The 16859-nt window shown below is 41.2% G+C and overlaps 1 protein-coding gene across 1 annotated transcript in view; it reads right to left on the reverse strand.

Moving 5' to 3' along the window:
* Nucleotides 1–802: 802 nt before the first annotated feature.
* Nucleotides 803–16859, reverse strand: part of ACADL (acyl-CoA dehydrogenase, long chain) — a 17248-nt gene continuing 1191 nt past the window's right edge. Inside the window, exons 2-11 of the mRNA XM_009996915.1 lie at nucleotides 15102–15263; nucleotides 12738–12875; nucleotides 12123–12287; nucleotides 11168–11234; nucleotides 10251–10415; nucleotides 9482–9583; nucleotides 7413–7526; nucleotides 5176–5303; nucleotides 2775–2861; nucleotides 803–967 (exon numbers count right to left, since the gene is read on the reverse strand). Coding sequence (XP_009995217.1) covers nucleotides 874–967; nucleotides 2775–2861; nucleotides 5176–5303; nucleotides 7413–7526; nucleotides 9482–9583; nucleotides 10251–10415; nucleotides 11168–11234; nucleotides 12123–12287; nucleotides 12738–12875; nucleotides 15102–15263 — 1222 coding nt within the window. The 3' untranslated portion in view covers nucleotides 803–873. The remainder of the gene's footprint in view (nucleotides 968–2774; nucleotides 2862–5175; nucleotides 5304–7412; nucleotides 7527–9481; nucleotides 9584–10250; nucleotides 10416–11167; nucleotides 11235–12122; nucleotides 12288–12737; nucleotides 12876–15101; nucleotides 15264–16859) is intronic.

Below are 16859 nucleotides of genomic sequence, written 5' to 3' on the forward strand. Positions count from 1 at the left end.
CTCCCGGCGCGCGTGAGGCGGCGCCCGGGACCGGTTCCTCCGCCGCGCTGTGAGGGGGACGGGAACGTCCTGGGGAGACCGGCCCCGTGAAACCACTAGTTAAACATAAATACACCGAGAGGTGGTTTTCGGTAGCGTTTTCCTGGCGCCTCAGGACTCAGAAACATCCCAAGATACCCCCCAGCACCACCTTCCCGCCCTCACCCCTGCTCCTCCCCGCCCTGAGGTGAATAGAGGCACACAAGCACCATCCCAATCCCCCCCTGCCCTGAAGTAAGGCAGGCACCCATGAGACTGCATAGAAGTGCTTTATTACAGTTATTTGAGCACAGTAATGGAAATAAGGCAGTGGGGGTTACATGTGAATAGGGGGGCCGGGGATGGGCTCCCTCCCCCCACAGCAGGTGCATCCCAACAGTAGCCAAAGGTTCCAGTTCTGCTTGCACACAGTGGTGCTCATCGAGTGGAAGCGAAATTTGAGTTACACTGACATTTAACATGTATTTGTTAAGGATGCAGCTTCCCTGCAGCAGAGATGCGATTGTGGAAAGGAAGGGTTGGGCTCGAGAGAGCAGCACCAGGTCTGAAAGACTGAGTCACCCATTAACTTCCAGAAAAAGAAATTTGCCTTTCACTACCAGAACTTTAGAAACCCAGACAACTACTGTGTTGTCCAAATCATTTAATTCAACATTCATTTTATATCAGTTCATTAAATATTAGATATCCTGCATAGAAGCCCACTGGCTTTAAAATCCTATCACTTTCATGAAAGAACACAGTACACCACATTTTCAGTCCCATGTCTGATTTTATGCCATATATTAATACCAAAAGATTCTGAAAGACTCTCCCAAGTAGTAAGTATCTGCCCTACTTGTCACTGACAATGTCTCTAGCAATAAGCTCCTTCATTATTTCATTGGTACCACCATAGATGGGCTGAACACGGGCATCAACGAAAGCTCTGTGGGGAAAAAAAACAATGCAAGGACTGATTAAAAACAGCTCAGAATGGACAGACAAGCAGAAGAAAAACATAAGTTTATATTTGAAGATCCTTTTTTTCAAAGTATGCTATTCCCATTTTAAAGTTCACATTTCAGAGAGGCTTCACTTAGATAAAATCTTCCACCTTTCCATACTGTACCAAACAAAGCATCTGGTCCTTTTCTTTTCCCAGGGTTTTTGTTTACATTGTTAAGTCTGCACTATCACCCCTAATTAAACAAGAATAGATTAAAGCACCTTAGTACCAGGCTCCTACCACTTTCCCCCAATTCTTGCTCCCTCCTTTCCTCACATCACCTGAGCATTAACCCCAAAGCCCCTTCACCCACTCTCACAGCCCTCAACCCAGAACAGTCTGTAGGAACTGACAGACTCAGGTGACCTGTTCTTGTGAAAACAACTCCTGCAGAGCCCGATAGTTATCGTGGTAATTTGCTCTAATGCCCTGGCCTGTCTGATCCTGTCAAGAGGACTGCTAAAGGGGCTGTCAGTTCCTTCCTTGAGGCAGGACTCAAAATACCTTGGGAGAAAAAGAAAATGCCAACTGGTTCCACATTTGCTAGCTACAGCCTTCTACTGCCACCAGCTCCACTTAGGCCAGCAGCCAAATCACTGCACACAGCCAAACCATTTCCATCCTCATGCTGGAACCAGCCACAGTACATGCACAGCTGGTGACAGCACACAGGATGATGACAGCGTGCTTTTTCCATCTTAATTCTTCTTCATTATACAGAGAGCAGCCCAGGAGCAATGCTCTGGAAACATGCATGTTGCTGAAGCACAGGAATAATAAATCCCTGTATGGACAACTACAGCACACAGAGGTAAGCAGGGGTTCGAGGACACCCTGAAGAGGGTTTGCTGTCCTTCCTAGTTAATAAAATAGGGTGCATAACACTCAAAAGTAATACTCAAAAACATGCAGGGAAAAGTCACTTTAAAGCAACATTCCATACTCTTTATTCTGTATTTATAATTATTCAAAACCTCTAAGCCTACCCAGTTAAAGAAATATAAAGTTAACTGCATATGACAACTGCACAGCAGTCCTGATGGTGGAATCAGCAAAACCAGATTACCCCCTTCTGAAAACAAAACAAAAAACTGAACCACCACCATCACCACTGAAATCTCTGCTGGTATTTGCGTGGCAAAAGGCATGTACACAAAAGGAAACCAATCTTCCCAGGTAATAGAAAAGGTAAGATGAAATAACACCATAAATGTCTCTAAACTCATCAAGTAAGCAAAAAAATGGGAATAGCAAACTCTTCCCTATATATAACTGTCTAAGATTTTCATTTATAAAGGTGTAAAAAAGTGAATGCAGCTTCTCATCCTCTTGATTAGGCACCTTGTTATTATGTAGTATTACAAAAGATTAAGGCTGATCAACATGTTTTCCTTCCTTTTACATGTATGAGTTTTATTTCATACAAAGCAAACTAGCTCCTCCTCATTTTTGTTTTCACATTGCTTCTTGGTTTTTTTCCAATTAACTTTTTCTTCTAGAAAAGCAACTTCTCTTTTGTGAAAAATAAGTAATAATTGCTTAACAGCTTCTGAGTAACTTGGAGAATCCAAACAAAGCCTTCCTGCAGACCTCTGCCCAGTGGATCACCTTTCAATAAACACCATGGGAAAATGAACAGTAAATCAGTAGTAACACACAACAACTGACAAGTAGATGTAAAGGAAGTGTCTCATTTTACTTTTGTGGTAATCTCTCTCATCATTTAAGTCTGAAATGTTACACTTACTTTGCAATTGGATACTCCCACATGTACCCCCATCCTCCATGCAGTTGCACACACTGAGTAGCTACGCTGTTTTGGAGATCAGAACACCTTAAATAGTCAAAGAGAAATTTCTTTTTATAAGGATTTTATGCTGTGAAACATTACTAAAGATACAGATAAGCTGGCGAGACAAAAACATGACCAAACTTTTTAGTCTATATAACTTAAATGATGATTAATCTTAAATGATGGCCACTAAAATACTTCCTCTTATAAGGGACCTTTTGTTCATCCTGCACCATTGGCAAGAAATTAATACACTCAGCTGAAGAATATCAAGATGTTTTCTCCTTACAGAAGAGTTTTTGGAGAAGGAAAGCTTTTGAAAAAGACAAAGCTTGTTTACCTTTCTCACAGGCCAGGAGATTTCTCTTTTGTCCTTTCTTATCAAATCCCCCAGCTGTGTCATAAAAACAGCATCATAGGCTTCTACCCCCCAAACTAGAAAAAAGCAGGATGCTCTTTGAATCTAACCATGACCTGGAGATAATTTATTTTCTTCAATAGATTTATAGTTTTCAGTTTTAAGAAACAATAACTCTTAAACAGGTTTTCTCACTGCAAAATATTTCATTATTCCCACATAAAAAATACCTTTAAAAGCATTTCATTTTGTGAGTCTTCCCTCGACAACACGACAGACCACGTCATTTACAGTTGATGTCCTGTATCTCAGCTTTTGGAAAGCTACATAATTGATGATATTTCAAACACTCAATGAGAATCACATGGAAGCACCCACAGGATTTCAGCTGCACTGTAAGCTCAAGATGAAGTTGAAATAGATGAAAGCCACCTTCTAAACACACAACTTCCACAGTGGCAACAGGAGTAAAGAAAATGCCAATTTAAAGTCAACTGACTCTCTTGGAATAATTCAAGAGTCCTTTTATCCAAACCACGCTCCACCCTGGCCAGTTCAACCCTTACAGTTTATTATACCAACTTCAAATCTGCCCCTGTGAGCTACCACAACTGTCTTCTTCAAATGTTTAAAAATTCATTTAGCTACATGGAACAACCTGTCACCAGACAAGTAAGACCTACAGAGCTTGAATAAGATATAGGAAAAAAGAACTAAGTTCTACAGTTCTTCAAAGCTCAACTCAATACACTGACTGAACAAAAGCTTTGAAGCAAAATTAACTGGAGATAGCCTCCTGAAACAGTAGGAAATAAACTCTCAATTCAAGTGTTTTCTGGACCATGAAAAGGAGTTGTACAGTAGGGAGCCACAAGGACTCCATTAGGGAAAAGGGAAATTCTAAATGGAACATGGCACTAGCATCTGGGAGGGTGAGGGAGCTTCAAACACCTCACTTCAGGAAAATCGTTGAGGAAGAAAGTGTGTAACTGAGCTGGCACTGATTGTTTCCTCCTCCTCGAAACTAAATGCCTCTGCTTATGCACCTGGTACTTCTAGGTAATCACTGCCAGCAACAGCACTCCATCAAAATCCTTCCCTTCATGGTAAGCATCCTTTCTAGATTCCCTTAGTATTCCCTGTTCATTTCTTCTATACTTAACTTTTAAAAGCCTAGAATCTGTAAACACGTGCATCTTCCATTCAATTATTTCTTCACATCTGATGTGGGTTTTTTTCCTCACATCTTGGCAAGGAAAATACAACTATGCACATTCATGTGCCATTATCTCAGATCCTTCCACTCATCTAACTTTATTTGATAAAACCTTTAACTTTATCTGGTAAAACCTAAGTTAACAGATAACCTCACCAAGTACAGGGAGAGGGAAGAGGAATTGAGGCCAATAAAGGAAAGCACTTCTTAGCCTCAGTTAAAACAATAACTGCAGCCAACTATTTCTTCACCAAACCAGGTCACTTCTGAAACTGGCTGGGCCAAACAGCTATTGCTAAGTAACATGAACTAAAAGAGCATCATAGGAGCTTCAAATAAACCTGTGCTTTTTAAAAAAGACACACACAAAAGAAATACCAGCCCATTAAAAAAACCCAACAAAACAACCAAAATAAAAACAACACCCAACAACAATTTGCTACAGTGAAATGTAAATATTTGTCTAATATCAATGAAGTACTTGTATTTACTTGAAGCTAAAGCTCAGTCCTGATCTTGTTATTAATGGAAGCCTATTTTAAAAGCATGGTGTTATTCTGGAATTGACCTGCTTAACCCACAGCAGTTTTGAACGTAACTAAGATTTTTGTTGACTACATGATTGAATTTCAAGCTACTGGTCTCTGTTAGAAGCTGACAATTTTGTTGTTATTAATCAGTCATTTTATCTTTCCATTAGATCAGAACAGTACAGTGTTTTTATTATGAGACTCCTGTCAAGACCATGCAAGCAGCATTTCCCAGTTCCCTGAAGCACATACCAGTACTTGGCCATGGAAGCCGTGGCCGAGTCCAGGCGTTTCTCTGCATGCAGCTGCAAACAGTTGTCCATGAAAGCTCGGCCCACACAAATCTGTGTTTTCATTTCTGCCAGCTTGTGCTGTACTGTCTTAATTTGGCAGCCGAGAGAGGAGGCAGAGGGAAGAAAGAACACAAGTAATAGTTTTCACATTATATTTGAAGTAGAAAATGGAGAATTTTCTAAAAGGATTTTTGTTAGAAATCACCATTTCAGACAACATTGGCTCTGTACCTCAGAGGACAACTTACTTTTGACACAACTACAGCCTTACCCTCCTCATTACAGCAAAGTACTGCCCTTTTCAAGCCAAGTCAAAACATGACCTTAAGAGAAAAAAACCCAACAGCCTGAAAATATGAAATCCTAGAGAGTGCAGAGTAGGAGGCTCTGGGCATTCTGTCACTCGCAGCTCCCTCTTGTGGGGCAATGTCTCTTTGCTCTGTACAGCCACTTATTTCCCCAGTTATAAGAAAGTTTAACATCTACTGGATGGATTTTTTAAAGTATTCAGTTCTTCAGAGCTTAAGTGATCCTAGAGAATCATCTTGGTTGGAAAAGACCTTCAAGATCATCAAGCCCAACCATAACCTTAAATATAAAAAGAGACAAGCAAAAACAATTGAAATTTTAGACTACTATCAAGTTTTCCAACACTGAGGTCTGTCACACTGGAGAAGTTTCTAGATAGAAAATGGTAAAATCCATTACTAGGGTTATATAAAAATCAGACCAGACAAACATACTGCTGTTTTCTTGTAATTCTGGTAGGGAGGGGATAAAAACACCACCCAGGAAAAAAAAGTCTTATGTCAAAACAAAAATTGTGTAACCAGGACTATTCTATGACTCTCTTGACAATAAATATAATTGGCCAGTGTGCTATGATTACAAAGATTTTATTTCAAATACTGTTCTGTGGCAAGACTAAGTGAATTAGGAAAGGCAGAGCTCTTATTTGCACATTCTAGTTATCATCAACAAAAAAGAAACTGAAGAGATAGAAAGAATAGATTAATTTTTTGCAAAAATAATGGACTTAATGAAGTTTACTGGCCACCTGGTGGCTGGCAGTGGGTTAGCTAGAAAATACTACACTGGTTTTCTGCAGTGACCTACTACAACAATTGGGAAGTACCTGAAAAGGGTAAATTCCATGTTGAATTATGGATTTCTGAATGTTAACTTGACAAACAGATAAAGACTGTAATTTTTGTAAAGATACCCACAGACACCTAGCCTCTCAAGGGCCCAATTCTGCTGCTATTCACAACAACTAAAGACTCGATTTTAACAAAGGGAGCCTCAAGACTTCAAAACTTATCTATTTTTTAAGTACTTCAAAAGTATATAAGAGAAGGAAAGGCAGCATCTTCTAACCCATATGAGTCACTTCTATTCTGCAAAAGCAAACATGCAGGAGCTTGGCTTGGCTCAGCCCTAACAGCTAATGTGGTTTTCAGGAAAACTGCAATGTCGCAATCCTGCAGGAAGCAACATCTGTTTCATGACTGCAACTAGAGAGTGTAGGCATCAAGGTCTCAAAATACAGTTGACTACCACTGTCAGGGAGTGAGGTTCTCCCAGAGAGTGACCTGACAGTTCTATATGCAGTCACCTAAACACCCAGCTACCTGAGGAATGTCATTACAATGCCCATAAAGCTGAACACAGACACCTCTGCAGACACACATGCAGTCAGGTCACTGCCTGGGAGCCTCCATCAGCATCACAGGTCATTTTCCTGCAGGAGCACAGTATCTGCATGTGCACCCAGCTCATCTGTAGGATTCCAGGCAGGTACAGAAATACATGCAGGTGTAACAGACCTTATGATTAGGACCTCTGGCAGTAAAATGCAAGTTTAAGGGCAACAAAATAATTTTCCTTCATAAGCAGCATAAAGCCAGTACAGTTTCTGCCTGTACATTTCAACTTCGAAAGCAGCATTGTGGGAGTTATCTAACTGAACAGTAAAACACATACATTAAAGCTTTCATAGTGTTGATTTTTTCAACTGTTTTTGTATTTCAAAAATAGCCAATGCCAAAAATTTCAAAAATAGCCACAGCCAAACAGTGAAACCTGTGCAAGTCCTTTGAAAACAACCCAGAGATTCTCACTTGCTCACATTTCAGACACACAGATGTAAAACAAACACCTTGCCATCTGTACACAATTCTCTCAGTTCAAGCTCACCTGCAAGTGTGCAACTGTCTTCCCAAATGCTTTTCTTTGCTTCACATAATTCCTTGTTTCTTCAAACATGAATTCACAACCAGCAAGAGCCATATCAGCAATCAGCAGTCTTTCCTTTTGAAACACAAAGTACAAAATGCAGTTGAATTAGTCCTACCTTTCTCCATATTAGATGCACAACTGGGACAGAAATGTGCTGTGTTGCTCATCAAAGGAGGGGGCAGAAGTCACATTAAGTACCAAAGCAGACACACTGCATTACTGAAATTACTGAGTGGGACAAATGCCTTGTTGCCTGAAGCCCCATTTTTAGTCATTTTCAGGGTTAATGCCCTATCACAACAGTGACTCAAACAGTAGCTACACATTAACCACAGGATTCTTATTGACTGAAAAATTCACACTGAATTGTTTCAGTTATTGGTTTTCACTGCTCAGTTTTAACAACTGCCTTTAACAATTTATACAGGACACCTGTAGAAAAAAACCAAAACCTAAGAAACCTGTTTTTTTTCTTCTTTATAAAATGGTGAAAAACAGAAACAAAGTACAGAACAATTACTTCCAACTCCACTGAAGTAATCTGATGTATCACACTGAACCTGCTCATGAGAGCATCTGTTTCTTCAAAGTAGTAAAATAACTCCTTTCATCAGGTTTTGTATCTACTCACAGTATAAAATTAAATACACATAATCCCTACCAGGTGAGGTAAACAAAGTCACCTTTTTGACAAAGAACAACTACATTGTGAAAAACCACATTGTCTCTTCGTCCACCCCAATAATTCCAAAACTTTGTAAACTCTTATTTCCACTAGGAAGGTATTTTGACAATTAAAAAAAACTCTTTACTTTGCTACAGAGACAGAGTTCCTTACATATTTAATATGCTTCTACTAGTAGGAGAACAGCAGTGCTTGCTTGCTTCCTTCAAGAGAATCACAAATGCATTAGAGACCACCAAGCTATATTTAACTTTTTAAGCAAAGTGATCCCATGCTAGAAGCATACAAGAAAACTGTGCTATTTTATTTTAAATACATGTCCTGGTTTGAGCCAGGATGAAGCCAATTTTCCTTTTACTGACTTTTTTTTCCTTCAGTAAGCTTTCTTTTAACTAGCAACTGTGTGTTCTGCTAGGTTGATAAGACAGTGGAATGTTTTTCTAACTACTGAGGCTTCAAGGTCGCACCTTCACTCTGCTGGCTCAGACACTGTGGGGACATCTGTGACCCTCCCCCCATAGGAGGCTGAGTTAGACAGCAAAATTAGCCAAAGATATTCCATTCCATATATCTACGTAAGCTCAGAGGAAGGTCAGAGATCACAGAAGACAACTTCCTTCCTTCTTCTTCCCTTTTCTTCCGTCCATGGCCGGTGTCCAGGAGGACTCTGTTCATCCATCACCATCGACCCTTAGGCTCGAGCTCGACCCTGACCCTCACCACTCTGTGCTTTCTCCAGCAGCAGCTCCGGGATTCCTCGGGACTCTTCCCAGTTCAGGGAAGTGCTGTGGGAGTTGCTGGGGGTGGAGGGAGGCAAGAGGCTTTTGCTCATACTTGAATATATCTGTATATAATTGCATATATTTTCTTGTATCATTCATTAGTGTTTAATTAAAGCTGTGTAGTTTAGTTTTCAATCCAGCCAAGTCTCTCTCTTTTGCTCTCTCTCCTTCCCTACCTGGGTGGGGGGGGGAGGGGATTGAGAGCATTGTTGTCAGAACTGAGTCAAACGGTGACAACAAAGTGGCTTAATCTTGGCTCAAACCGGGACAATACACTAACCAAAGCTCACGTTCTTCAACATTTGGGTTGCTGATTAAGATACCTACCTTTGAGCTGGTGTGGTATCAACATTTTTGCCAATGCACAAAATCACTGCACTTCTACCACTAGGAACCACGTGCTTCAGATAAAAAACAGAAGCATTAACAAAACTTGGGCTGCAGGCACTCCAATCCTCAGCCTGAGACAGCTCCCCATGATACATCATTAAGACTAAGGCAGTTTCTTGCCATGACAATTGCCTGTATATACAAACAGCAAACACCCATATTCCTCTTACCTGAGGGAGCTCTGCCATCAGGTAATAGAAGCCTTTGTTCTCTTTTCCAAGCAAGGCACTGGCAGGCAAGCGCACATCTTCGAAAAACAGCTCTGCTGTGTCCTTAGAGGATGGTAAAGCAATAGTTCACAGCCTGACCTTCTCATCTCTTCATTACACTTCTATTGCCCCATTCTTTCTCTTGCTACTTGTATACCTTAACTCAAAATTATAGCATAATTTAAGTTGGAAAAGTCCTCCAGTGGTCATCTTGTTTTCTCCTACTCAAAGCAGCTCCAGCAAAGCAAGCAGCTGAGGGCTTTGTCCAGTTATGGCTTCCAAAGCTCCGAAGAGGTAGGCTCCATGACCTCTCTGAGCTCCTGTTCCAGTATTTGATCACTTTTAAGGTGATTTTTTCTGAATACCTACTTAAAATTTTCCTTAATGTAATTTGTGTCCCTTTCACTGTGCTCCTGTAAGAGAAATCTGGCTCCACCATCTCTACAGGCAACTGTCAGGTAGCTAAAGACACAAGTAAAATCCTGTCCTTCCTGGCATCTTCTGAGCGAAAAAATTCAGGTTCCTCAGCCTCTCCTTACACATCACATCCTTCTGACCTCCACAGGCAAACTCAGCAGACATAATTTGCATGTTTATTGCTTGTGCTCTAAAACCTATGAACCTGAACACCAACACAGTTCTACTTCATATTTATTTAGCTAGCGCCACACAACCAGTGGTTTTAGACTTCTTCTCAGGCTCTTACACTTCATGGGTTGTATGAACTCACTTGAGCTTTCAGGCCAATTTTGTTCAGCTTGCGTCCTTTGATGAAACCCTTTGTTCCATTTTCCACCAGAAAAAGGCTGATCCCATGAGCAGGAGATCGGGCCTCCTTGTTAGTAACTGCAACTACGATCACTACGTCGCTCATCCAGCCATTAGTGATGAATACCTGTAGAAAAATGCAACTTGGAATTAAGCAGCAAGCTGGGTGGATGGCAGCTAAGAGATCATCAAGCAGCAGAAAGAAAAATTCCATACGCATTTTAACAGGTGAATTGAAAGCCAAGGTTTAAATGTCCAGAAAAATTTTAAGCTTTCTGAATTAAATGCTTTGGACCAAGGTAAATAAAATGAGGAATTAGTTTGACAGGTCTTGTGTAGGTCAGAAGCAGGAGGTTAAAGAGGTCACAGATCTGTCTCTTTTGTCAGTTCCCTGACAAAGAAGGAATGTGGTACTGAATGGACACACAGGTTCTCTTTTCTATAAATTAATCATGTGTAACATGTGAAGCTACTGATGGCTTCTTGTCACAATTGCTTACTATAATCCTGCAGAATGCCTCATGAACCTGCTAAAGTGATCTGTCTTAACTTCAGCAAAAGAAATGAGCTATCTCTCCTGCTTGGCTTCAGCTCTGCAGCATGAGTACCCTCATCAACACCTCTATGTACATATTCCCTTGCACACACTCTCACCACTTGAAATTCTGCTAAGGCCAGAAGTCTGTCAGCACCATACTATTAGCAGGAGTACAAATGAAGGAGAGAAAGAAGACATTGCATAGTTTTAAAAACATAACCCACAAAAAAACCCAAAACTGAAAGACTAGGGGGAGACACTAACAATGGTGCACACCCTTCCCTGTCTAATTGCATTCAGCTCCCAAAGACTATGAACAGTATCTGTGTCTGTTCACTTACCTTACTCCCATTAAGAATCCAGTCACTTCCATCCTTTTTTGCATGTGTTCGTACCCCCTGCAAGTCACTGAAAAGAAAATCAAAAGGTCCCTCAAGAACTATTCCAGCAGCTTCAATTTGTGTCTTGAGTTCTACCTGGTATAAAATAAGGTAGATTTTATACCAGCCAGGCACAGACTCAGTGAAAATGCACACAGGGATAATGAAACATGGTGAAAAGGCTGAGAGCATAAGAGAAACCACAGACATGCTACAGCCAGGGATGATAAATCTATGCAACTGCACAAGAGCATGAGATTCTGTTTTAACCATCTGCTTGTGGAGGGTGGTGTAATACAAGCACTGACACCAGCAAGTCTGCATCCCTTACATCAACATGCCTTAGACAACCAGAAGACAAATCCAAATCCTCTAAGCAGGCCCAGCTCTGAAGAGGAGGCTCTGTAAAAAGCCACCAGGTTTGGCTCTTCACCTGTCCCCGTTTTGCAAACCAGCCAGATGAGCTGTGCCTGCTCCAAATATGTGCTGTCTGCCTTTCAAAAAGGATGGCCAAGGAGGGACACTTCTCTGCTTGAAAGGATTCAGAGGAAAGGAAATAAGGTGTTCTATTCCACAACAAAAGCTAATAATACCAAGCTATGTAATTTTCTCCTGACTACATTTCATATTAAAAATATGTTCATGTAACAACCAAGTTAGTAACTATAAACCCAGATCACAGCAGAAAACACAAAACCCATTTGCCCACCATGGCATGATCCTGAAATTGATTCTGAGCACATAACTTGAAATAACAAAGCTGTAATATAGTATCTGTAAGTAACAGTTGTTTTTTAAGGTACTGCCTAACCTAGGATTCTATCTAGCCATTAAGATGACCATATAACCCAGAGGCTTAGGGTTTTTTTTCCCTATGTGCTACCTGTTGATTTAAACCCACTGTTTTAGTACTTACCTGCCAGCTCCAGGTTCTGTCATGGCTATAGCTCCAATGCACTTGCCTGCAACCATGTCAGGGATAAAGCGTTTAATCTGTTCTTCAGAGCCATAGTTTGCAATGTAGGGCATGACTATGTCTGAATGAAGGCTGAATCCTGGGCCAGTACAGTTAACATACATTCTTGTGGAGAGGGGGGGGGGAGGGAAAAAAAAAAAAAAAAAAAGAGTTCAAACAGAAGGACAAAGATTTAAACACTTAACTTTATACTACAACAGACCCAACCCCACCACATAGAAATCTCAAGACACAATCTGACCTTCTGGCACTTGTACTGTTATTTAAATAATGGATTTTAACAGCTAAAAGTGTGTATAAGCTTCCAGAATAAGTAAATGCTTCCCCCAGTCACAAAGTCCTACCAGTGGAGGATGACAAACAGGTTACTTGAACAATCACCTGAGATACTTAAAACAAGAGGCATTTACATATGTATAAACTTTCCTTCCCATGAGAAGGATAACACTGTTCTCTGTAAACAAGCATGTTCTGTGATGAGGACACCTTGTGGAAAAAAATACACAGTCTCTTGATAATATCATTGAAATTCTTCCAGAAATGCCTAGTACTTACTGCTCCTCCCAGACCACAGCTGAAGAGAGAATATCTGCTCCGATGCCTCCATGTTTTTCAGCAATAGCAACACCCAGCAAACCCTGTTGTCCAGCCTTCTGCCAGAGCTCCCTGCTCACCTGGCCATCCTTCTCCCATCTGCAAAATGAACACAAGAACATTAGGCATTAAATCTCCCACATGCTCCTGTTTATTTGTCATGGGTGCTGCTTCACACTAGAACACTCACAGCCAGTTTCACTACATAGGAAGAGACCTTCAGTCTGACCAACAAACAGCACAAGGCAGACAACTACATTTCGCAGCTAAGAAGCAGTGGCTTAATAATGGGTTTTCTACTCTTCAAGTCCACTGGTGCCTTTGGCATTACAGGTGCACCAACTGCACAAGTTTGTACTCCTGTTTCCACATATAACCCGACACATCTGTAAGACTCATTACAAAAGGCACTGCTGCCTACAGGCCTGAGTACCAGACTAGTATTCAGGAGATTCAGCCAAACCCATCTATGTAATTAAAAGCAGGTCTTTATCTTTCTGACATTTCATTTTCCCCATGTACAAAATGAGTATAACACATCATTATCTTTCAAGAAAGATTTCAGCTCTGCCAATGAGAACCGCTTCGTAAGAGCAGAGAATTAACACATTAGTCACTTTCCTGAAAAATTTGGTCTCTGGGCACTTACTACACATCAGTACTGTATCTTGGTACACTACTGCTTCAAGAAGACTTGATGTTTGTAAATAGCTAGTCAAAGCGTATCTGCTGACAGTTTGCAAAACTTTAACACCACAGGAATCACTCTTGGAAAAGCAGTGACTCTTTAAAGAGCTTACAATTTCAACAGAAAGCTGGATGGCCCTCAATGGCCCAGCCTTATTTTTAGTCTTTTCTTTCTTTTAACCCCAATTTAAAAATTCTATGGCAGACCAACTCTATCAGAGCCACTCCTCTGACACACCTATGTGCAACACAGCCAGACCTTAGCATCTCACCCACAGTGAACAGAGTTAACTTATCCTACTTTACTTTTTCTCCTACAAATTCCTGCCTCTGCTCACCTAAGCTGCTTCTCCTCCTCACACTAATGCACAACTGCATTGAGTGATGCCACATTTGTCTGTTCACATCAGTCCAGCCAATTAACAGACTATGCCTGAAGCCTCCTTGTTTATTTGAAAGGGGCAAGAACAGAATAGTTCATAGCTCGCTGAAGTGATGCAAGAACACAAGTCCAACTTGTTCCAGCCTCTTGAGAAAATAATTGTGTCAGCAAGCTGGCAAACAGGATTGTCAGTACCTGTTCACAAACCTGCATTGGAAGATATTCTAATAAAGGTCGAGGGAAAACATCTGGGTTTGTGGGCAGAATAGGCTCACACAGTGGAAAAGCACAGTACTTTGAAGTTGTGGTTTGAGGATGAAAAAAAATAGTCAGCAACTATTCTGATGCAAGCTGTTTCCATTACCTCCTGCTGTTCATTACTGCCGGGAAGCCACATCACCCCACCCACTCCATTGTGCCATCTCAACTGTTTGTGAATATACAATTTGAGCTGCATCAGGCAACTCATCTAGCAGCATGATTTAAGAATAAGCCCTTCACTACCTCCTGCTGTTTTCGCAGGTATGCAGTAAAGATTGCCTAAGACACTACTGCATCTTAATGCTTTCTGTTACAACAAAAAATGTTCCAAGTTGATTTATTTTACTTTCCCAACTATAATGTCACTGGATACAGCTAAATAAGGGCAAAAAACACCCTTCAGCTCTAATTGAATGGAAGTACAATACTTCTACTCTGTGCAGAAGACAACACATTTCCACAGGGGCAAAACAGATAATTTAAACATGGATATTTTGTGCAAGTTTTTTTGGCAATGCATAACTCATCTTACTATACTACAGGTACCATATTTACACAATCTACTGCAACCTAAGCTAGATGCCATGCCAATGCTTTTTTGGATGACAGGAGTACAACAGTGTGTGAACTGAATTATCTCCATAATTCTAAGCCCAAGACACCAGTGTCAGACTTAATGACTATAAGCAGGAACACTTACACTGCAACCCTGCAAACAGCATTTGTCTGCTCATAGGCCTAGGAGGACAATGCCAGATTGCCTACACTGAAGCTCAAAGAATGCAGTGAAGTGTGAATACATGTGTTTTGGGTTTTTTTACATATAATTTCCACAGGCAGGTGTGTTTTAATTGAGCAAATTTGAAATGGAAAGCTTGCAAGTGAAAACAAATACCCTGTTTATCCTGTCACCTTAAAAATAACAGCCTAAAAAACACTTGGGGAGAAAAAAGGCATATTATTTGACAAATCAAAATGTTTAAGGGGCATCTTACTCTGCATGAAAAGGCAGCACTTCTTCCTGAAAGAACTTCCTGGCACTCTCCCTGAAGATATCATGATCTGATGAGAAGATCCTCCGAGTACCTATATCAAGCAAGGTTTTAGCAGAAGACGGCTCTGGGCGCTTCGTGCCATGCTGTTCAGTTTGCAGAGGACTGGAAAAGACAAGTGAAAGCATCTGTCAGGACACAGGCACCCCCATTTACATAACCCCTTTCAAAGAAACCCCTGTGCCGTCAACCAAGTCTAGCACACTTAGGTCCAAAGGATTCCCACTGTAAATATAAAAACCTTACACACACTGCACTTTGCTGGGCTGTGAAGGCAGACAAAGCAGGAGTGGTTCGTCCTTAATGCTTCATACAAATTAAAAACAGTAATAATATGTACACAGATAAGAGGATAATGTTTCGTTTCTGTTCATTAGAGATGATAAAAATCATTAGTGCCTTCTCCCCCTACCCCACAGCCTCCAGAACACAAATCAGGTCAACTTAAACTGAGGTGCTAACTTTCTGAGTAACCGTGACCTGCTCTGGCAGAGGGGCTGGACTCAATGATCTCCAGAGGTCTCTTCCAACTCCTATCATTTTGTGACTCTGTGGGGTTTGTTCATTCTCAACATGTCACCTAAAGTCTCAGAACTGCAAATCTGTGACATTGAAAATTCACATATGCAAGAGTACAGCATGGAAATGCACCCTCTGAGGGTTGCATTATTCTCTGCAATATCACTTATATCTGCACAGTTCTAACCTTGAAAAGTATGCTTCCCAGTTCCTTCTAACTTAAGTAATTTTCCTGAACAGGAAGGCTAATCCTCCCCAAAAGTCTAATTACAAAAACATATTGAAAAATAAAATCCTTTTCTAACAAATAATAAAAACTGAAACAGTGGTAACTGTCAGTAGTTGGAACCACACAAGGTAAGTACAATTACAAAATAACAAGGAAAGGCTGAAAGCTTTTGTAGAGGTTTGGAATATCAAGGATGATGCTACTTTAGGGCTGAAATGAAAATTCACATCATATTTGGCTACTTGACTTGTTTTTATTTTATTGCTGCAAAAAATCAGAAGTTATAAACACAGGACTGAGCTATAATAAACAGAAAACACATTTGCTGTTCCTTGAACTATTTTGTTCACTTCTCCAGAGTTTCTCAGCACAGTAACTGTGTGTAGATGCAGAAAGCTTAGCTGAGCATACACTTACTTACCCCATGACAGAATATAAGGCCTTTATTTCCTGCCACACGAAGTTACTCACACTCTACCTTGTGCTAAAGGATTACACAAGCTCTATTTGCTTCTAGGGATATGTGGAAGAAACAGGCCACTGCAACCTTCTCATTCAGTGCCGTGTACACTCAAACACAGGCTTCCCATGACAGCCGCACCGTGACCCCCCCCAAAAGCTTCACCTTATTTTTAAAGACATTTAAGAGGATACTGAGCTTTACTTCAGATCACCCTGTGTTGAACTGCAGCTCACAGCCCCCCTCAACGCACAGGAAAGGGCCGGGCTGCTCCCTCACACCCCTCACAGCCCAGGGAGACAAAACTGCCGAGTCAGAGGAGGGTTGAGCTGGCTCCTGCTCCCCCAAACCCCGCTTCCCTGAGCCCAGCACCCTGCTGCCGCGGTGTCCCCGGGCAGGAGCGCGGCCCGCCCGTCCCGTCCCGTCCCTGCTGACACCAAGGCACGCGGTGACCCCGGGCGGGCGCGGCATCTGGAGCAAAGATCACCCCGTC

This window comes from Chaetura pelagica, unplaced genomic scaffold (assembly GCF_000747805.2).
Source record: "Chaetura pelagica isolate M959 unplaced genomic scaffold, ChaPel_1.0 scaffold300, whole genome shotgun sequence".
NCBI classification, from domain to species: Eukaryota; Metazoa; Chordata; class Aves; order Apodiformes; family Apodidae; genus Chaetura; species Chaetura pelagica.